This window comes from Sus scrofa, chromosome 15 (genome assembly GCF_000003025.6).
Source record: "Sus scrofa isolate TJ Tabasco breed Duroc chromosome 15, Sscrofa11.1, whole genome shotgun sequence".
In the NCBI taxonomy this organism is placed as follows: Eukaryota; Metazoa; Chordata; class Mammalia; order Artiodactyla; family Suidae; genus Sus; species Sus scrofa.
In genome coordinates, this window is record NC_010457.5 from 72,202,853 (window position 1) to 72,225,448 (window position 22,596).

At 37.5% G+C, this 22,596-nt stretch overlaps 1 protein-coding gene across 5 annotated transcripts in view; it reads left to right on the forward strand.

Moving 5' to 3' along the window:
- CSRNP3 (cysteine and serine rich nuclear protein 3) overlaps positions 1-22,596 on the forward strand; it is a 201,416-nt gene that overhangs the window by 161,999 nt on the left and 16,821 nt on the right. For all 5 annotated transcript variants that reach the window (XM_005671893.3, XM_021076406.1, XM_005671894.3 and 2 more), the window contains one exon: positions 11,529-11,788. In XM_005671893.3, coding sequence (XP_005671950.2) covers positions 11,529-11,788 — 260 coding nt within the window. The remainder of the gene's footprint in view (positions 1-11,528; positions 11,789-22,596) is intronic.

A 22,596-nucleotide genomic window follows, 5' to 3' on the forward strand; every position in this document is an offset into this window, starting at 1 on the left:
TGGATTATTTTAGAAGTTTATTATGATGCTAGGGCTTGTTTTTATGTTAGCTCTATTGAAATATAAAATACAGTATATTTCAAATGGTTTATAATAAAAGGTGTACTCTGAAGCCATGAGGGCAATGTGTCCTCTCTTCAGGATATAATATTTTTGTTTGTCTTGTTTTTATTTAAAGTTACCTCAGGAAAATAAAGTGACTAGAGATTAGTGAGGAAGGAAGAGGTCGACCATGAGGCTTTAGGGGAAAACTATGAAATGTCATCATTTAATATTAAGGAAAACCAGAGTTCCCATTGTGGTAACAAATCCAACTAGTATCCATGAGGACACAGGTTCGATCACTGGCCTTGCTCAGTGGGTTAAGAATCTAGCGTTGCTGTGAGCTGTGGTATAGGTCATAGATGAGGCTCAGATCCTGCATTGCTGTGGCTGCAGTGTAGACCAGCAGCTACAACTCCAGTTTGACCCCTAGGCTGGTAACTTCCATGTGCCACAGGTGCGGCCCTAATGAACAAATAAATAAATAAAATTAAGGAAAACTGGAGTTCCCATTGTGGCTCAGTGGGTTAAGAACCTGACACACTGTCTCTAAGGATGCAGGTTCAGTCCCTGGCCTTGCTCAGTGGGTTAAGGATCCAGCATTGCTGCAAGCTGTGCATAGGTCACAGATGTGGGATCTGGCATTGCTATGGCTGTGGCATAGGACAGCAGCTGCAGCTCCGATGTGACCCCTAACCCATGCACTTCCATATGCTGCACAGGCAGCCATAAAAAGAAAAGAGAGAAGAAGAAGTAAATTAATAAGTAAAATTAAGGAAAATATATCAGGAAATGTGTTTACTTAATTAGCCCATAGTTAAGTTATTCACTCATCTAACTTAGTTACACACCTATCAAGTGAGTCCTCAGTGCCTTCCCATGTGCTGAGGGTTCCCCAGGCAGCAAAATGCAGTCCTGGGTCCTAACCAGGCAGTAAAGGAGAAACACATACTATATTATCCGTACTAAGGCAGAGATGTTCTGGAAATGTTTAGAAAAAGCACCTACCTCATCTTAGGGATTCTATGAAAGACTTCCCAAGTTGACATTAAAGCTGAGTCTCAGTTTATTTTTTTGGTAGATGTTGGGTGGTAATTCGATGCCAGGCAGACATGGTAACAAAGCAACTTCTTCCCAGTTTAAAAAGTGTTAAAACAGACAATGAGGAGATTGAGAACTTGAAGCATGTGCTCAATCAAAAAAAAAAAATGTAGAAAAAAATCATATTTCTTCTTTTCTCTTTCCTTCTTTTGTTTTTCCCTCTTTCTTTCTTTCTTTCTTTCTTTCTTTCTTTCTTTCTTTCTTTCTTTCTCTCTCTCTTTCTCTCTTTCTCTCTTTCTCTCTTTCTCTCTTTCTTTCTCTCTTTCTTATGTTTACAACCCTCTCAAGTCACTCAGTGACAGCCAGGAAACAGAAGGTACCTCAGTAACCCCAGCTGCCCCTCTCCCAGCTGCCTTCTCAGTGTCTGCTTTAATCCCAGTTCTGCAGCCCTGAATCTTTTTTTTAAATTTAGAATTTCTGACATATGGTGCCAGTAATACAGCACTGGTGAATTCCTTCTTTTTCTGTTTTTCAATGATTTGGGCTTTTATTTGGGATAAATATAGTAAAGGCTTTTATACTTAGGGATAAAAAAAAAATGTTTCCAGATTTCATCCTTCCTGGTAAAGTTCAAAGTTCAAATAGATTATCTTAGACCCAGTATTGTTTTCCAGAATGACTTGAACTTAGAAGAGTTTTGTTTCTCTTGCTGTTATTGAAGATCTCATTTTGTTTTGTTGTTTAGTGGTGTTCTGACCTGAATTACCATGATATATTAGGCTCGATGGGGCTATATTGTTGCAGCAGATGAAATACTGTGTGGGAACGTCACTGAGCAGGTGGAAAGTGCTGTTTAATCCTTCTAACAGGAGCGGCTCATGGTGGTACTGAAAAAATGTAAAAAGCAGCAAAATAGGTTAGTAGAGCCAAAGAATAGCAAATCTCTCCTCCTGTCATTGTGTGAGCATTTTAATCAAATGGCCTGTCTCATGCAGCTTTATTTTGCATTGAGATAGTCCATGTCCCCCAAATATTTCCCCGATGGTGGTAATGAATTGCATTGCCCTCTCAGTTGTGAGAGCGTGAGTATTCTGCTGTGGAGCCATATGGTTCCCATTTATTTTAATGTGTCTTTGACATCAGGAGAATTGCTGAGACAGCAGAGGAAAGTGCTTACAACCTGGACTGCAGCCAGAACTGCGAATATTTATGTTTAGTAATGACTACCTTTTTTCCCAATAAGAAACGGTATGGTCTTAAGATGTGTCCATGTTGAGATTTTAATAAAATGAGAGTTTAAGTTTATATAGTTTGAAAATAGCTGTTACTTTAGTAGCAGTGAAATATATTTCTTAAGCATGAAGTTTTAGGGTTTAATTGCACATATGAGAGATTAAGGAAACAAGCTGGGAGGTATGTGGTACTTATTTTCTCACTGATAATAAAGAAACACACTTTTTATTTGGTTTAACAGCATCACCAAGATAGTACTTTCCATCTGTGATTCTTAAAGCTTTTTATAAAGGTAATTATTTTTGATAATATTCCTTGGAGGTAGGTAAACATAATTCTGAAAATACTAATGGAGGGTCTGAGAGGGTCAGATGCCCATTAATGTAATCTGTATAATGGATTTTCAGCAAATTTATAATTCAGATTTTGACTTGAGGACATTATCTAACCACCTGTTATTTTCCAGGTGCAGGATAGAGAAATATTTTCCCTAATTGATTTGTAATATGATATGCTTATAATAAAGAAGCATTCTTTAAAAATGAGAAAATAAATAAATACTTCAGTATTAATGTATGTTCCATATGTAAATATGGAAATCTTGGATTCCTTGAAAAATTTTAATGTCATCTAAAAGAATATGCATAGTGTAAACAGAGAAAAGAAGGGATAACCTTCATCAAAATTGAGTGAAATTGTTCTCCCTAGGAATAAGGTCAGATGGTCAGTTGAATATATGAAATAGGAAAAAAAAATTCCAACTTCCAGTCTGTTTTGGACAGAACTGAACAGAATGCAGAGTCCAGATTTAGCAAAACACTTAAATATTACATTGTGTTTCAAATATTTTCCTTAAGAATATTAATGTATAAGCTTTATTTAAGTGATACATCATAGAAACACACAATTTATCTTATAACAACAGCCAGAAAAAAGCCTGCATGTCAAATGTAGACTTGGAACGCCAAGATTCATGATGCCTGGTACTATAAATTTGATGGATGAATTGATGAAAAAGGAAAAATTAGAGTGAAACTTGGTAGATCACTCAGTGGTCCTCTTTTAATCTATGGTTTAATCTGAATCTACTTTAGTTTACAAATTAACCATCCCAGTATTAATTGCATTGGATGTGGATGGAGAGGGCATTCCAAGTCACACTGTATTTTCAACAGGACATCCATTTAATTGTAAGCGAGAGAGGGTCAGTGCTAAGTCAACGATATATTAACATTATATATAGAAGAGGAGAAGACTTTTTTTTAAAATTATTTCTCTTGCATTTTTTAAAGTTTCAAGTTTATAACTTTAAAATAGAGTATTTATTCCATTTGTCCTAACAAGTATGAGAACAAAATAACCCCTTGCCTGTTTTTTTAGATTACTCACAAGAATTAGGGGGAAAGTGTAGGGGACATCTTTTATAAATAAAAGTATGTGCATGTAAAATAGCTAGTTCTGAAAAATGGCCACTTTTGTGAGTTAACCATCTTAATTAATGATTTATGATGTCAAAGCTGGAAGGTCAAAGTTTACACTTAATTTTTATATGCAGCTTTCTGAATTTACATCAAAATCCTGGGCAGTAAGCCTTTTTCCTTTCAAGCTGAGAATTGCAAGTCGATGATTACTCTATTAAACAAGCCCTGTAATGCAAATTTGGCTTGCAAAGTGCTGAGAGGCCTGGGCTGTAGCTGTCAGAGCGCTGGTTCTCTCCATACAGATCTCTCGCCTGCTTGTGTGGACGCAGTGACAGACTGAACGGATGACTACGTGACATGCATGTTTATAATCCAAAACAAAGCTGTAGTCATCTGGCCCCCAAGTCATCTTTTATTATATATTATTATGTATTATTTCTATTCTCGTTAATTTTTTGTGCTTAAATGTATATGCAGTATTTGTATGTATCATGACAGAAAATTTATTATTTCACATAGTCTTGTGTGAGAGGGTTTTTTTATTTTGTTTTGTTTTTATAAACTGGTAATTTAAACAAAAGGGTTTCATCTTGAATTATTTCCTTCAAAAGTTTACACTGCATAGAAGACGTTATTAGTCTTGAGAATAATCCATTGTAAGTATTTTCACTTACTATTAGGATGGAAAATGCTTATGGCTAAATGGTTAACCCACCCAATCTTGTCTATGAATTATAAACCTATTCCTCTACAGGAGGAATGACATCAGAATGACAACTGGTTCTTATGTATGTTTATCATATTTTATACTCCCCAGTCTATTTGCTGCTTTACTAGTACATAAGGTGTTTGGTTAGTTTGAGATGCAGAAGAGTAGCATTTAGGGCTGGAGAGACACATGCTACAGTTTGAGGAGCGTTTAGAGCTATCGTTCACACCATAGGGAACCAAATACAAACTTAGACTTCTTATCTCGAGCATCATTTCAAGTGGGAGTTACTCTACCATGATTTTTCTTTTTGAATGCTACTTTCTTAGTAATAAGGGTGGTAGTAAAAGGGGAAAAAAAGCCCCTGATTTGTTATTTGAGGAGTTCTGACATTTTCTTACATTCACCGACTCTGTCTCAGTTCTGATGGCCTTTTTAGAAATGCAAAGCACTTCAATTCCAGAATATTGGGAATACCACACTATTGTCTCTAACATCCCCAGTGTCTGGGAGAGTCTCTTTCTTCCGCTTGTGATTGTTTTTGCATGTGTTATTCTGTTCATAACTGAGTATAAAATAGCATATCATTGATTTGGCCATCACTTGATATTACATACTTAAGGAAATTTGGATTTTGTTCATGGTTGGAAAGAAAATATTCCCAGTTAGTCTTCATTTTAATTTTGCCTCTTGTTCACTAAGCCCTCAGATATTTCTTTGGAGTTGCTCCCACTTGAATGATTTACTACTGCTTTAAATACCTTACTTGAGCAAAATAACAAACAACACAGTTGGGGCAAATGTATTTGAGAAACTTGAGAATGTGACTTAAGGAAATAAAGGAAACAATTAGAACAAGGAAAAGATTGCTTTTGGTAGCAAATTTGGATATCAGTGGAACTCCTCCTGTATGTCTTGGTTGCTAGATCCATTTTTCACTCCTTATTTGTGGTTAAGATTTGAAACGGTGTGAGTGACACCATGATCAAGAGGGGCCAACTTTGACAGCTGTGTCAAACTGGAGAAGAATAAGAATATGATTACAGGAAATTTACAGACATCACGTATAAAGATTGAAGACGTGTAATTTTTTTTCTTTTTTTCTTTTTTTTTTTTTTTGTCTTTTTAGGGCCATACCAGTGGCACATGGAGGTTTCCAGCGTAGGGTTCTAATTGGAGCTACAGCTGCTGGCCCACGCCAAAGCCACAGCAATGCCAGATTGGAGCCGTATCTGCGACCTAAACCACAGCTCACAGCAACACTGGATCCTTAACCCACTAAGCAAAGCCAGGGATCTAACCCTCAACCTCATGGTTCCTAGTCGGATTCGTTTCCACTGCGCCGCAATGGGAACTCCAGACATGTATTTTTTTAATCTTAAAATTTTAAACCATTAGAAATTGATTTAATATCCAAGCTGTTATGCTAATTTCTATGCAAAATATTTTCTGATGAAACTGGATTTTCTGTTTGAAAGCTAGGCTTCATGATGTCATAATTGATTTGATCTTGATTTGTTCTTCAAAAGGTAAGATATAGCATGCATACTTCAGAGCCCCTAATTAATTTGGTCTACATGATTTAAAAACAAAAGTTTTTATTGCCTAGGACTTACCAAGATAAATAAATAAATTTCAACAATCTCACTTTGCTTCTACTAAATTTCTCCCCCAAAGTGAAAAATAATCTCAAAATATTGACTTACAAATCATCTGGTATTTTTCGTTTGCACATAGTGCATAGAAGTATATTATTAACTTCAGGAGTTCCCGTGGTGGCTCAGCGGTTAACAAACCCAACTAGCATCCATGAGGACTGGACCCCTGGCCTCACTCAGTGGTTAAGGATCCGGCGTTGCCGTGAGTTGTGGTGTAGGTCACAGATGTGGCTCGGATCCTGCGTTTCTGTGGCTGTTTCATAGGCCAGCGGCTACATCTCCTATTGGACCCCTAGCCTGGGAACCTCCATATGCCACAGGTGTGGCCCTAAAAGACAAAAAAACTAAAATATGTAGTTCTGTTTACTGCTTTCTGCCTTTCCAGCTATACCAGGGCTTTGCTGATAGATGTTAACACTGGGAAGAAGAAAAAAAAAAAGTGTGCCTCTAGAGGATAACTGGATTTCTGCTTAAACACTGATCCCAGAGTGGGTACACTATTGAATCAATGGTCCAGAATCTGGTCTTCAGTTTAAAAGGCCCAGATACCTGATGGTCTCCGTGAGTGCAGAGAAGGCAGTCTCAGACTGAATGACATACACTAACCTCTTTCACAAATAACTAAAGTATAAATCTGAAAGTAAATTTTGTTATTTTTATCAGGAAATACCATTGAAGAGTCAACCACATGGTCTTGTTGACTTGAGGGTATATCCCAATGTGAATGAACGGGTTGGTTTATGAGTATGGAAATGGAACAAAGTTGGTTGAATTTTCTTAGAGCCTGATGTGATTCATCTTTGATATTTTGATATATTCATCTATTCTATGGAATCAGAATATTCAGAATATTTGTCTCCTCAGAACACTGGCTCTCTTCGATAGTTCTGAAAACGCAGTGTCCGATTGTTAGTTTAGGCTTTCATTTTTAATACACTCTGTTCATGAACTCTTTTAAAATGTATGGTACCGATTATTTTATTTTATCTACTTACCTTCTTACCCTAGCATTGTGAATTGTCAATTTCTCAATTCTTTCCTCCACTTTTTTTTTTTTCTTTTGGCTGCATCCAAGGCATGTGGAAGTTCCTGGACCATTGTTGAACCCATGCCATAGCAGTGACCCAAGCCACAGCAGTGACAATGCCAGATCCTTAAATGCTAGGCCACCAGGGAACTTATGCATTTTGTTTTCAGCCACGCCTGCGGCATATGGAATTTCCTGGGACAGGGATTGAACCTGTACCTCAGCAGTGACCTGAGCTACTACAGAGGCAATGCCATATCTTTAACCCGCTGTGCCACAGTGGGAACTCCTCCATTTATTATTTGTTTTTAATAATTTCTTTTCTTTATTTTTACATTTATTTATTTGCTTGTTAGGGCCACACCTGCGGCATATAGACGTTCCCAGGCTAGGGGTTAAATCGAAGCTGTACCTGCCGGCCTACACCACAGCCACAGCAGTGTGGGATCCAAGCCTCATCTGTGACCTACACCACAGCTCACAACAAGGCCGGATCCTTAACCCACTGAGCGAGGCCAGGGATCAAACCAGCATCCTCATGGATACTAGTCAGGTTCGTAACCTGCTGAGCCACAACAGGAACTCCCTCTATTTATTTTTAAAAACACTTTCTTAGGAAGGTTAGTTTCTGCATATCAGTTATTCTGTGCTATTTAATTCCTTTAATTTACAAGGATCAATATTATCTACATAAAATGTGATTTACAGCAATGCCAGAATGCCCTGATGTGCTAACTGTAATGGTGGTCCCAAGAGCTACATCCTGGCCGGGATATATATTACTGTCACATCTAGACACTTCTGCTTCAGGCTGGTAACTATGAACAAGATAAAAGGAAGGGAACTGAGAGGCAACAAAAAATTAGTATTGTGTATGAAAACAGACTAGTTATTTTTCAAAGCAGTAATGAAAGCCACCCTCTCCCTCCTCTTTTTTCTTGCTCTTGACCTCACAGTAGTAAAATGAACCCTGAACTCTGCAGAGACACAGAGTTGAGTTCAGTCATTCTTTAAGGGGTACAAATTACTAGGTAGGTATAGCAGGGAGGTTTCAGATTCCCTAAGGCAGATATGCTGAATGAGTTTAGTCTGTTTTTCTCTGGCTTGAAGAACACAGATTCTTTTTTGATAACTTCATTCTGTGATGTTAGTCAAATTGGGGCCTGGAGACAGGAAATAGCCTACAAGGGCCCAGTCTAGGGCTCTAATTCAATCATCAGAAGAGAGACATTAGTTGCTCCTAAGCTTAGGAAAGCCACATTTAAAATATCACTCAAAGAGCTGATCTTATGGTTTTCCTAAACCTTCCTTTTAAATATATTCCATAGCCTATTTTTTAAAAAATTTTATTACAGATGATTTACAATGTTCTGTCAATTTCTGCTGTACAGCAAAGTTACCTAGTCATACATGTACATGCATTCTTTTTTTCACATTATCCTCCATGATGTTCAATCACAAGTGATTAGGTATAGTTCCCTGTGCAACATAGCAGGATCTCATTCTTTACCCACTCCAAATGCAGTAGTTTGCATCTACTAACCCCAAACTCCCAGTCCATCCCACTCCCTACCCCTCCCCCTTGGCAACCACAAGTCTGTTCTCCATGTCCTTGAGTTTGTTTCTTTTCTGTAGATAGGTTCATCTGTGCCATATATTAGATTCCAGATATAAGTGATATCATGTGGTACTTGTCTTTCTTTCTACTTACTTCACGTAGCATGAGAGTCTCTAGTTCCATCCATGTTGCTGCAAGTGGCATTATTTTGTTCTTTTTATGGCTGAGTAGTATTCCATTGTGTATATATAACACATCTTAATCCATTCATCTGTCATTGGACATTTAGGTTGTTTCCTTGTCTTGGCTATTGTGAATAGTACTGCAGTGAACATACGGGTGCATGTATTTTCTGAATGAAAGTTTTGCCCAGCAGTGGGATTGCTGGATCATATAATAGTTCTATATTTAGTTTTCTGAAGTACCTCCATACTGTTTTCCATAGTGGTTATACCAATTTACATTCCCACCAAGAGGGTAGGAGGGTTCCATAGATTTTTGTCAACATTGTTTCTACGGTGTTACTTATAATATGCAAGAACTAAAACAAGTATAAGCACATGTTCAAATTCTAAACCCTAGTGGATAGGATGAAGCACCGATTCTAGCACACTTTGACAGTGTTAGAAATGCTAGGAGCCAAGGTGAAGGGAACCTGCTCTCTGCCACTGTTGTCTTCTTCCAAGCGCTTGAAAACCATCTCTACACTGTCTTTTTGGGAAAGTGTAATCTGGCTTTTGAGGAAAGAATGGTGCAATAGATTCATCCATAAGATTGAAAAATCCTTCTTGTAATCTAAACATACAGGTACAAAATCTAAATAAATTTTTTAAGGTAATTTGTCTAAAGTACTATGAGTTATCTAAAAAATAAGTAATAATATTGTCAGAGGTGTTTACAATTATTTTAAATGAATACATTAAAATATCTTTTTTACTTGTAAATTTTGGTCTTGAAAGATAATATCTTCAGAGCACATTTTTATGATATCCAGAGCAAAAAATGTTGAAGGTTATCACCCAAAAACCAGAAGGCTCCAGCAGCCTGCTGCAAGCTGGTGACAGATGAGGTTGTCAGATAGGGTAGGTAGCAGATTACTGGGCTGTTTGTTGAATTTTGCTTTCTACAGTGATCTTTTACATTTTGACAAATTCCCTGTTTTGAGGTGATTTAAACATACAATTATGAAGCAGATCAGAGCTTTTAAATCTAAGTTGAAAATTGTCTCTGCTGCCAGGATTACAAGTATGTTGCCGTGAATGTGCACATAAATAAATGGAGAAACTACATACAGCTTGAAAGCATTTGCTTCCTGGCAGTCGTTCCTGGATAAGTAAAACAGTAGAGAGGAGGGAAGGTTGGGAAAGCTAAATTCTTGCCCAAATGTCATACTTCTCATACTTATGAATCTGTTTATTCTGTCTCCGTTTCTCATCACTGAAAATGGAAGTTCCATGTAGGCAGGGATCACCATCTTTTTTTTTCCACTAGTATGTCCAATCATTTAGAAAGTGACTGGTAAAACCTTGGTTTATATTTATTGATAAATAGTTCCTTGGAATAATATGTATCACAGCAACCTCTCTGTATTTGACTTGAATGTTTTATAGGAGGAAAATGAGACAAGTGACTTGGAAGAATATTCTCATATAAACTCAAAGTGATGCTGGAGTCATTTTTCTTTCATTACTTCTCTAGCATTCCAAATAAAAAATCACTGGAGTCTGCAGCAGTTGACATCCACCAGAAGTAGTATGACACCGGATCTCAGCCTTATTCAATTCTCTTACTGTGACTTCAGCTCCCTATTGTGACTTGTTGGCTAAAAGGCTGGGCTCTCAAATAATGAATGCCAGTTTCACCACTAGTTATATGACCATGTTATTTAACCTTTGGTGAATTAGTTTCCTCAGAATGGAGACTTGGATAATTTCAACACAGTTATATGGATAAGATGAGATAATTCACATGGAGTTCTTTGCATGCTTCCTAAATGTTAGCTTATATGTATATATATTTTAAATTCAAGGAGTTCATTGTTTCTTTCTGTCTGTTTCAATGAAAGAAATTACTCAAATTCTGTAAGACTGAGTTACTTCACTACAAAATGAAAACAACTGGGCTGGGCTATATATAGCATGTCTACCAACTCCAAAATTAGGATTACAATGTGTAACTCTTTTTCTCTCAACTACAGTGTGTGTCTCAAGCTTCCAAGGTGCTCTGTGCATCTTGATGTACCTGTAACTAGTAATAAAGATTCTGACATATCTCATGATATTTTCGATTTTCTCAATGTATGCTTGGATTAAAATTCTACTGTCCATAATGTTATTTATAGGAGTTTTCAACAGAAATATTGATTAGATTTAGATTGTAAAAATTTGCCATTGTGAACTTTTATTGCTTTGGAATTTTCTAAAATTCAAAAATAGACTTTTTCATGCCGAGTGCTTCCTATATCAAAATATGAGGGTATGTAGTATGTATCTTTTCTGATTAAAGCATGACATGACTCATGTGAAAACCCATAAACCAAAAACTTAGAAGGCACGAGGAAATGAAAAATTAAATTCTGCCACTGATTCACAGACTACTGGCAACTTTCCTAAAAGTTTGCTTAGACTACCATAGAAGGACTTAAAAGCCTACCATAGCCAGAAGAAAAATTAAGAAAGGGAATAGATATCTGTGCCAACTCTGAAATACAGCATTTTTAGTGTCTCCCAGGCAGCAAGGTTGACTCTAGATTCAAGGTCATCAAGTAGCATTTTCCAGTTCCTCACCTCGTTGAAAACTGCTGTCCTGGCTGTTGCTGAGTTGTCTCTTTTCCTTTCAGCTTCCTCCATCCTCAAAAGGGAGAAGCGGCTGAGGACCAAGAATGTGCATTTCAGTTGTGTCACCGTGTACTACTTCACCAGGAGGCAGGGCTTCACGAGCGTGCCCAGTCAGGGCGGCAGCACCCTGGGCATGTCCAGCCGCCACAATAGCGTGCGCCAGTACACCCTGGGCGAATTTGCAAGAGAGCAGGAGAGGCTCCACCGCGAGATGCTGAGAGAACACCTCAGGGAGGAAAAGCTGAATTCTTTAAAACTAAAGGTAAAAAAAAAACTTTAGAAACTCACCTTTTTTTGCCAAACCCCCTATCCTTATTTCAGTTTAGTTGCATTAATCATTAGATCCACAGATTAAATTGGGCATTTTCTACAACACACTGCTGGGTTTTTTTTAAAAGCAACAACAGTATAGTCTCTTCAGTGAAGGCAGTGTGGAAAACTTACCTGATCGTTTATTTATTCATTCTATAAATATTTACTTCCATCATAGACCCCCTTGCTTGGGCTGGGGTTAACTAATATGAAAAATAATGTGGTCTCTTTTCTCCTGGAACTTATGTATTAATAGGAAAGAAAAATGTTAATCATATAGACAGAATAAAATTGTAGCTTCATTAGGTGTTCAGAAGGAGAGTTGCAAGGTGCTGTGAAAGTATGTAACAGGGAATTAATGTGGTCAGGGGGTCAAGGAAAGTTTCCTCAAGGAAGTGACAATTGAACTGAAATTTGAGCAGATAATTAGGCAGGAAATGTTGGCAAAAGTTGTTCAGGCATCAGGCAGAGATGGAGTTGCCTTGTGGCAGGAAGAAGCTCAGTGATCACACAAAGGCTGGTTGTGGCTGGAGCAGAGCCAGAAAGGGAAGAATAGCAAAAAGGGGTGGGATGGGGCTTTGTAGATCCAGTGAAGGCATTTTTTTCTCTTCATCCTAATGCTAACAGAAGTCATCCAAGAGTTTTAAGCATGGGGTCAGGGTAGCAGGATAATGCCCCCAGTAATTTTGGGGTGGGGGCAGCCATGTTGGGGGACATGTGGAGTCAGACCAACTAGGAGGCTATTACTAGAGATGTAATATCCAGAGAGATGATGGAGGGTTAGATTAGACTGATGGTAGGGGAGATGTAGAGAGATGGACAGAGGGAGTAATTTAGGAAATAAAATCAACAATACTTGATGATAGGTTGGATTTGGAAGGAAAAGAAGAGGACTGTCAAGAATCACTGCTACACCCTCTGGCTTGCAAAACTGAAATGGGCTGTGGGTACCTTTCTCAATGACAAAGATATGACAAGGAATCCAGGAAGAGAAGTAGGTTCAGGCTAAGGAGGGGTGGTGATTAGATAGTGAAATCATTTTGGGGGGTGCTGATTTTTTTTTTTGTCTTTTTGTCTTTTTGCCTTTTCTAGGGCCACTTCCCGTGGCATATGGAGGTTCCTAGGCTAGGGGTCCAATCGGAGCTGTAGTCTCCAGCCTACACCAGAGCCACAGCAATGCAGGATCCGAGCCGCGTCTGCAACCTACACCACAGCTCACGGCAACACCAGATCCTTAACCCGCTCAGCAAGGCCAGGGATCAAACCCGCAACCTCATGATTCCTAGACGGATTCGTTAACCATTGCACCACGACGGGAACTCCAGGGGTGCTGATTTTGAGAGGCTTTTAAGTTGTTAAAGAGATGTCATGGAAGTGTCCAGGTAAAGATAACTATTGTTGTGGCACCTTACAGATTAAGTGGAGAGAAACACAGCTCAGGAAACCTTTTCATCAACCAGAGACCCTCCATATTTGTATAGATCCATCAGCCTATATAGGAAATACTCTCACATCATAACCTAATGGCAAAGGAAATCTTTCTTAGGTAATCTAGGGTTCTTACTATAAAAAAAATCACTAGTTAAATAGCAGAAGCACCATAAGCACACCTGTGTTACCTATACTTTTAGTTTCCAGGATAAAGTCAGTTGGCAGAGGTGTGATGCGTTTCAAAACACTTTATTTTTACGTGTTTTGCAATTTAAGTATAGGTTTTGCTCCCTATTGTAAGAAGGCAGTTGCTTAAATTAAGATGGACATAACCTAGTCTAGAGCATATCTCATATTTCTTTTGGTGGTATTTTTGACAGATTTCATTGAAAGTCCCTTAAGATTTTTGGGAAGCAAGCCACTATTATTGTTTTTCATGCCTGCTTTGAATGTAACTTAATTTAATAATAATTGTCAGATTTGTTTCTGAAATCCACCCTCTGCCTTTCTAACCCGCTGCAAACCAGCTCTGCCTCCAACCCAGAGTGAAGTCATTCTCCAGACTCAAATATTGGCAGAACAGTAGTAATGGCTGCCATTCATTAAGTGATTTTTATTTGCCAGGCATTTTATAAACATTATTTCATTTAATCCAAACAAAGACCTACTGGGATAGTTAAATTATGAGACCATGTGTACAACTGAAGAAACACAAAGATGTTAAATAACTGGTTCACTCAACAGAAAACTGGTTTTATTATCTTGTTACTTCCTAATCTAAAATTAATTGATTATCCCCTGTAGGCGCTGGGAAATGCAATCTCTGTACCTATAGGGAGTCGTCCCTTTCTGGGGTTTGGTACTGTGTGCAGTGGTTTTTAACAGCTGAGAGACTGTAACTCTATCTGAGAACCAAAAGATTTATTGTTTATGACCTTTGAGTCACATGGTACATGCGATGACTGTTAGAGGGAGCTACACACCTGCGGGAACCTTCTTGCATACCAGACAGTGATAAATTCTGATACTATAATTTGTATTCAGTTATCTCTACGCTTCTATTTTTTAACAAGCTGAAGACGAAGCAAAAAGAGGCTTCTATTATTGATTCACTTATAATAGAATTTGGACGTTGGAGAGGCAATCATCTGAGTGGGTGTCATGTCTTGTTTTGTCATTGATACTGAAAACTTGCAGCTTTCTCTTTCGGTGAAGATATAAATGAAAGGCATTTGGATATCATCACTCCTTCCAAATGAATACCAAGCAAAAAGTTGATGGGATTCTAAAGTGATCATATCTAAGCCTCACTGTACTGAAAGTATTCAGAAACTCAGAATACATGTCATATGAAACTAATAAAAGGTCACTGCAATGTGGATCTGTTGGTTAAAATCTGAGGAGAAATAATAGAGGAAAACATATATTTTAATTGCAATTCCTCAGTATATTAACATTTATGAGTTTTTAAATATCATTGACTATATTTGTCTAAGGTTTATCTACACAAAAATCTAAAATCAGTTATCCAAAAGCACTACCTATCTGGAAATTTCACATTTAATATGACATTTGTTTTGAAATATACCTCTGGGGTAAACAATGAAATGTGACTAAATAGATTCCATTTTTTGGCTGGAGCAGTAGGAGAGGGTCACTAGCAGAGAGAGAGGTGCAAAGAGGAAAGTGAGGATTGTTAAGGATAAACTTCACCACTTTGGTTTTACCTGGAGATGGTCCTCTGAATGGCAGTGAAGCACCTATTAAGTAGAAAGAAGGTAGCACCTGACAAAAACACTTTCCAAAGTTCTCACTGTCGAACGATGAAGACCACTATGGAGACTAGATAAAACACTCAGAGAAACTCACTGGACTTGGAACCAGGTAGCTTTCTTCCTACTTACTTGAGAATCAACAGCCCCAGAACAGTAGGGAGAAATTTCTCTTTCCACTGTACCTATGTATTTTTCCAGGGCCTCTCCCTAAGTTCCAAACAGTAACCCCATTTATATAATGGCACCTCCTCCATGGGTCCTTACTAGAGAAAGATTCATAAAACACACATCTTGATGTTTCCTTATAATAAATATTTTGGAAACAAAATAAGAACTGAAATCTAGTTTTTCACTGTAAAGTGTCTTCTTATTTAGTGATTCATCACAATCAAATTATATGTTTGCTATGTGTGTGTATATATATATGAATAATATATACAACTAGATTGTAGAACAAAATCCAATTTTATTTTGGGGGCTCAAGTGTGGTTTTTTTGGTGGTGGTGTTGGTATTCCAAACATTGCCTAAAAACAGTTAGTAGAGAAAGCTTATTGAATAAACCACATGTGTCTAGAAATAACTAGCTTTATATTTCTGTATTACAGAGCACAGTTCTTTTTCCCTATCAAGCCCATTCAAACATGCCATACCCTTAATAGTAATCAGTGCAGTCATCTTAATACTATACTTTTTCCCAAATTAAGTGCTTAGGTTTCATCATCTGCAGCACATTGTTGAACAATTACATTAGCCTTTATTCCCATTTCATATGTATCTGTAAAATGCATTAGGCAGACTATTTTTATGTTTCAAAAGAGCCTTGGCATTCACATTGCCTCTGGGGTTATATCTTACTGAATCCTACTACTTTGCTGTAGTAAATTTAACTTAGTTTTCACAGATTCCACTAGACTCTCTTTCTCAATGTTTTTTCAGCCTTGATTTTTCTTCCTCTCCTTTCTAAGATCAAGGCTATCTCTATTCTGGTACTCTTTTTCCAGAGGTTTTCCAGGGTTATACACTTTTCTCTTGTGTTCCTTGAGTAATAGTGGTTGTTTTCCCTCTTTTCTAATACAAAAAAGTTGTTAAGGAGTTCCCACTGACAATTTGTTAAGAATCCAACTGAAGTGGCTCAGGTCACCTTGGAGGCACAGGTTCTATCCCCAGCCTGGTGCAGTGGGTTAAAAGGATCCAACATTGCTGCAGTTGTGACCTAGGTAACTGCTGTGGCTTGGATTCAGTCCCTAGCCCAGGAACTTCCATATGCCACAGGCGCAGATATTAAAAAAAAAAAAAAAAAGTTGTCAGGTGATAATTCTCCCTTTAGTGAACAAACTTTAAAATAGCTCTATATAAATCAGCTTCACCCCAAATCTTAGATTTATAACCCCTGAACTATTCTCCTGATTAAAATGTGGGGTGCATCCCATGGTGTGCTGGAGCCACCTTGTAAAAATTGCTAAAGTGGATTTATTCACTTAGTGATTTCCCTGCACAATAGTATAATTCTCCTCCTTCACCCCCAGCCCTGCCCTTCATGTCCTCTCAACAGTCTGTGATTTAACTAACTTCCAGGAAAAGTTCCTAAATGCTCTAGGAAATAAAGAGATAAGGATTTGTGAGAGATGGTTGACCGTGGTTATTATCTCTAAACTATAGTTTCCAAGTTTTTGGATATGTTTTTTAACTATTTCATCATGCTATAGTTCTTATTAGATGGGTCAGAGTCTACTGATCTTGGTATTTTTAAATTCCATTTATAACTACAAAACTTGTCAGCCTCTGTAGAGATTACTTGAGAGCATTCTTAGTGCCAGTGTTTCCAGAATGCATCCCTCGGTGGAGGCCTGCTCCAACACCAAATGGAAAACCGATTTCCCAAATACTCGACGTGTCATATGCACAACCCATGTTGACAGGAACAGAGAAAACACACCTAATCAAAGTGATGAATCTTGAGAGACTGGGCTTCAGCCCTGGGCAAATGTAGTACGTTTAAGAACAGGTTCTTTCAAACTATTGCAGTGTTTTCATTTAAATGGAAGAATTAAACATATCCAGTCAAATCTTTACATTCTTCTTGTTCAGTAAACACTGACCTTCTAGTTCAGGAGAAATCAATTGAACTTATTCTCCTGATTAAAATGTGGGGTGCATCCTGTGGTAGGCTGGAGCCACCTTGTAAAAATTGCTCACTAAAGTAGACTGTGCACATTTCTTCCCCAGAGTAGCTCAAAATTACCCCCAATGGGAGTATTCACACTGCAGGACTTGACCAGCACAAAATGAACATGACAGTTAGATAAATTAGACAGCAAATTAGAAACACCCCCTTTTTCTCCAACTACCCAGTTATTAGATATTTACTGGCACACTCTTGGATTTTTTTAGCTTATTAGCCACTGGCAAAATAGGCAGTGTTTGTCTAAACCAGAAAGGAGGGTAAGGGAAAGTACAAAAAATTGGTATGTCTTATATGTTGACGTTATCTTTTCTGGTGACTTTGGTGATAATATGTAAATTGAGGACTCATTGTAGATTCAAGTGGTTGAAATTTTTATAGGCTGATAAAACAACCAAACATTTCTGGTTCTTGCAGGGCACAATTAATCTGCTGCTCATTTGCTACCTGCAATTAACAGCTAATGAACTGAAGAATTTTACTTTAAGATTTGACTAAATATCAAAATGATATAAGTGTTTTACTTTAGTTTTCCAGAGACCTTAGTGACCAAGTTATCTATCCAGGTCATACCATGAAGCCAGGAATTCTTCTCATCAAATATATATCCTGTTGGTATTTGACTATACGTATGTAGATTTGTATATCCAGCCTCTTCTTGTACATCTCTGGTAACTCAAAGCACACTGCTTTTTGAGAAAGCCTGTTCCATTTATGTAGCTTTAATTTTTAGAAAGCTCCTCTTTATATTAATCAACCTGCTATCACTTAATTATATCTTTTGACCATAATTCTGGCTTATAGGCACATAGAAAAAATCTTGTCCCTATTTTCCAAACTCCAAGTGTTTGAAAGCAGTGTTGATAGACATGCAAATAGTTGTCATTACATGAGCTCCATGTGTCTATTCTATAGGATTAAACATCCCCGGTTCCTTTCACTAATCCTCCTAAGGTATGGTTTTCAGCCAGTGTATAGCCTTGGTTACCTTTTCTGGATATAATGCTGTTTATTGATATCCACCTCAAAATATGGTACTTGATATGAACCTTGTACTCCAGATGGGATTTGTTCAGTATAAAGGAATGTGTTCCATCACCCCTTTCCAAGTTGTGTACACTCCTATCAGTGGGTATACACTAAAATTATAGTAGCTTTTTGGACCTTGATCTTTTTGTTTCTTATTATGCTAGTAGTAAATAAAACAACTAAAAACAAAAAAGCAAACACACAAAACCCAAGTATATCAGGTCTGCATCATCATATAAATCAAAACTTTTTAACATCTCCTGGGCAAGAATTCTCTTTAGTGCTAGATCTGGTATATAGAGAACAATCAATAAAATTTTGTTTTTTATTTGAATGAAGCTGATCTTTTCATCTGAAGATGTGACAAGGCTGCCTTTTAGTATTCATGTAAGATATAATTTTGAAACGCTACTTAACAACACAGGGCCAAATTCAGGATACCCTCCGAGAGTAGTGACCCTCAAGAGGAAAAGGGGGAGCCTTCCCTGTCACCCCCCCCGTGACCTCCATGGGGACTTGCTGACCTCTGCTGCTGATGGGATGTATATGAGCCACATCCCTCACTGATGATGCAAAGATGTTGGACATCACTGTTCTTTGAGACATTTTCAACATTTCAACTAAGCAACTAACTAAAAATCTATCCGTGCATTCAACCACACCCTTACCAATCATCTCACATTGCATCCTTCAATATATAGAACATAAGAAATTTTATCAGAGACTCTCAGGACAAATCACTGGTTTTCCAATTGTGTTCCAGGGGGTTGGGGCTCTGTGTACCTCACTCTTGCTTTTGTCTGTTTTATATGTTAAGGTTCTGCATGGACTTTAATTTGACAAATGGACATTCTCTCCCTACTGAGCGCAGTCTAACAGTTGCTGCTCAGTGTTTTCACATCTACAGAGACCATCTGTTTAAATCATCTTTTCTGGAATTTTATCTAGAATTAGCACTTTTAAAAAAAAATCTGCTCCCATTTTGATTATCTTCTAATTGCTTTCTCCCTGACTCTTCACAGATATTGGACTGAGCAATCATAACTTTAAGATTTTTCACTGTTCTAAAAACAGTATTGTCTGGACTTGAAGGTTCTTACATGAAACAGCTAAGTGCTCTTTCACTGTCTCCCTCCTCTTTTTTTACATAAAATCCTTCCTAACGTATCCATTCTCCCATTTCTGGGAAGGGTTTTTCTCCTTGAAAGAGACTGTAATCAGAATAGGAAGGAAATAATTCCACTTTGTGTCTTTGTATCTGCCCTTCCATTTTATTTGTCAATCATTTCCTCCTCCCTGCTACTTCTATAATTTGCTGATATATTTTGTTGCACTTACCACACTCTATCATATTTATTATGTAGTCATCCCCAGCAGACTAGAAGCACCCTAGGTGGCAGAACTCTCATGCATATACAAACTCTGACGCCTAATACAGTGGCTGGCAGTATGGCATAGTAATTAAGGATATTCATTCAAAAAATATTTATTAATCAGTTACTGTGGGGCTGAAATTAACAAGGTACTGGAGATATAGTGGTGAGCAGGACAGATGTGGTCTCTGTTCTCAATGTATCCACATGATAATGAGGGAGATTACATAAAACCAATTATCAAAACTAATATATTAGTAAAAAATTAGGTGACATATTATGCTGATTAAATGCAGGCCAGGGTAAATGCATTAAAAATCTGCTGAGGAAATCAAGAGTAACACGTTAGTCCAGCTGTCAATTAGACCAACCTCTTCTGCTGGGATATCTTTTAGAAAGGCCACCTCTGTAAGCCCACAGAGTAGATACCCAAAGGAAATGCTAACTGCTGAGAATGTCATATTTCAGCTGGCTTCCTGTCTTCTTTTTAGAGTTCTTGTTCTCTGTGTGTGAATCATATTTTTTGTTTCTGAATGAGCCAGTTATAAGGAAGTATGACTGCTTTTTTGCCTCCTTACCCAGCCATGCTGAGATCAGCTCTTAGAGTATGGCTACAACTGTATTCTTTTCTTATATACAGGTTTTCTATTTCTCCAAGAATTTTCATTCCAAACCAATCCTGTAAGCCTGGCTCAAGCTTTGTGGTCAAATAGAACTGAGTTTGATTCTCAGTACAATCACTAGTTCTCTAGGTAGCTAGACTTTGGCAAATTATCTTCTCAAGGCCCAGTTTTCTCAACTATAAAAAATACTTCCTAAGATTGTTTGCAAATTAGTTGAGATAATTTATAGACAGTATGGAGGAAATTTAGTACTTGGTTTTCAATATATGATAGCTTGGGTCATCTTCAATATCATCATCATTCTAATAGGCAGTAATCAGTGTTTGTGGAATTGAAATTTTTTTCACGTTCTTATTTCCACTCTTATTTTTACATATGTTAATAACTTTGTAATAACCAAGAGATTTTATTACTAAGAACACCTTTTAACCACCAAAAGGCAGTCTTTTAATTTTGATGGGTTTTTATTTTGCTTTGGGCATTATAGTCAATCCTCATTTTCAGTATTGTTTCCCTCTCTATACTCATTTTGCATTGAATTAGTTTCTTCAAGCACTTAATTCTCATTGGACTTTATAGTGGAATATATCCACTACATTATGTAGCCAAAAAAAAAAAGAAAAGATTGAATATTGATTTGACAATCCACCCCCACCCCCGGCCCCATCCCTGGGCCCTGCTAGGTACTTGCTCAGGGCAGTCTGAGAATCACTCCATTGATTCTGACAGTGAAGTGTAATGTGTTCCATTCCTCAAGTGCATTTAGATGGGCAGAGGTTTTATTCTCTTGACTTTGGGAACTGTTTATTCAGTATATTTCAAATAGATTTGCAAAAGTAAGGTGTTTCAGTTCTCTCTGTTTAAGAAAAGTTATTGATTTGTAGAGTGAGTCTGGACAAGTTTACACAGTGGCTCAAGAACTAAGTCCCATCTTAAGTATTATCAATGGAACAAAACAAGTGTACACACATACACACACCTTGAAATGCTTACAGTTCAATATAAATAAATGTACACATATATGGGATAAATATGAAATAAGGTAAAGATCATTAAATTAAGAGTTAAGTCATTACTTATCACCTGTAAGATGGCTAAGGCAGGGGGACAGAGGAGTTCTACTGTTTATTTACTTTTTGTTCTTTTCTTATGGACCAAGACAAGAAGGGATCCCACATGAAGTTCAGCCAATCTGGATAATTTACAGTCCAATGAAAGCATCATGCCCTGTCCCAAATCAGGTCTTTAAAACTACTGTTGCTTAGCATGGAACACCTTCTACCTCCATGTGTTCCTCTAACTGCTACTCCATTTTCAGATTCAAGTTTAAATGTGAAAGTCTCCCCTTCGCACCCTACCACTAGCCCTACCTCTAGGTGCCCCTCCTACATAGTCTTAAATGCCCTGTGTTCACCCTCAGCTAGGACTCCTTATAACTTGCATTAAAGTTACTAGATTCCTAGTCTCTTTAATCCATTGAGATCAAGCCTCACGTCTTATGCACCAATACAGCATAATATAAAATAAGCATGAAAGACTATTGAATATATATTAAATACATAAAAAGGGTGTAGCTATATAATTATCAAGGAAGGTAAGAGCCCAAGCTGTAGAATTAGATATCTAGGATTATGACATGGTACATGCCTCACTTTTTGTGGTCTTAGGAAAGTTATTTAACATTCCTTTGCCTGAGTTTCTCCATCAGTTAAGTGGATATAGTTCTAATGTCTACTTCATGGGATTTTTATGATGCTCAACAAATAATGTAGGTAACGTGCTTCGAGCAGTGCCTGACACACAGATTCAAAACTGTTGTTATTCATGTTGCTATTATCCTCTCATATATGTTTCTCTCACCTCTCTTTTGCCCCCACCTCCAATCCACCCCCCAACACACACACAAAAGCAAGTCTGAGGATCAAGATTGGTTGGTGGTCTCCTTAATCCACATTTTTGGCAAGCTTTCTTGGATCTCTCAGAAAGACAACATTCTTTGGGAAAAGAACACTGAGTTAGATATGGTCCAAGTCCCAGATTGTCTTCTAAGGTGTCTACTTCAAAACAAAGCATTCCTTTGAATGTGATGGTTACTCCATATGCATTTATTTTATAAACAAAATAGCTTTTTAGAACATTGCATTTAATTCCACCTTACAGTCCCAGTACTGCATTAGATACTTGGAATCTCTCTGTTGTATAGAGAGAAAAGCATGCTAAATAGGGGTAAGGGAATAAGATTCTATAAGCATGCCTTGGAGAGGTCATGACTAATTTGAGCCTCAGTAATGCATAAAATAAGGAGGTTGCACTTGGTGAACTAATTCAATGATCCTAGTTTGAG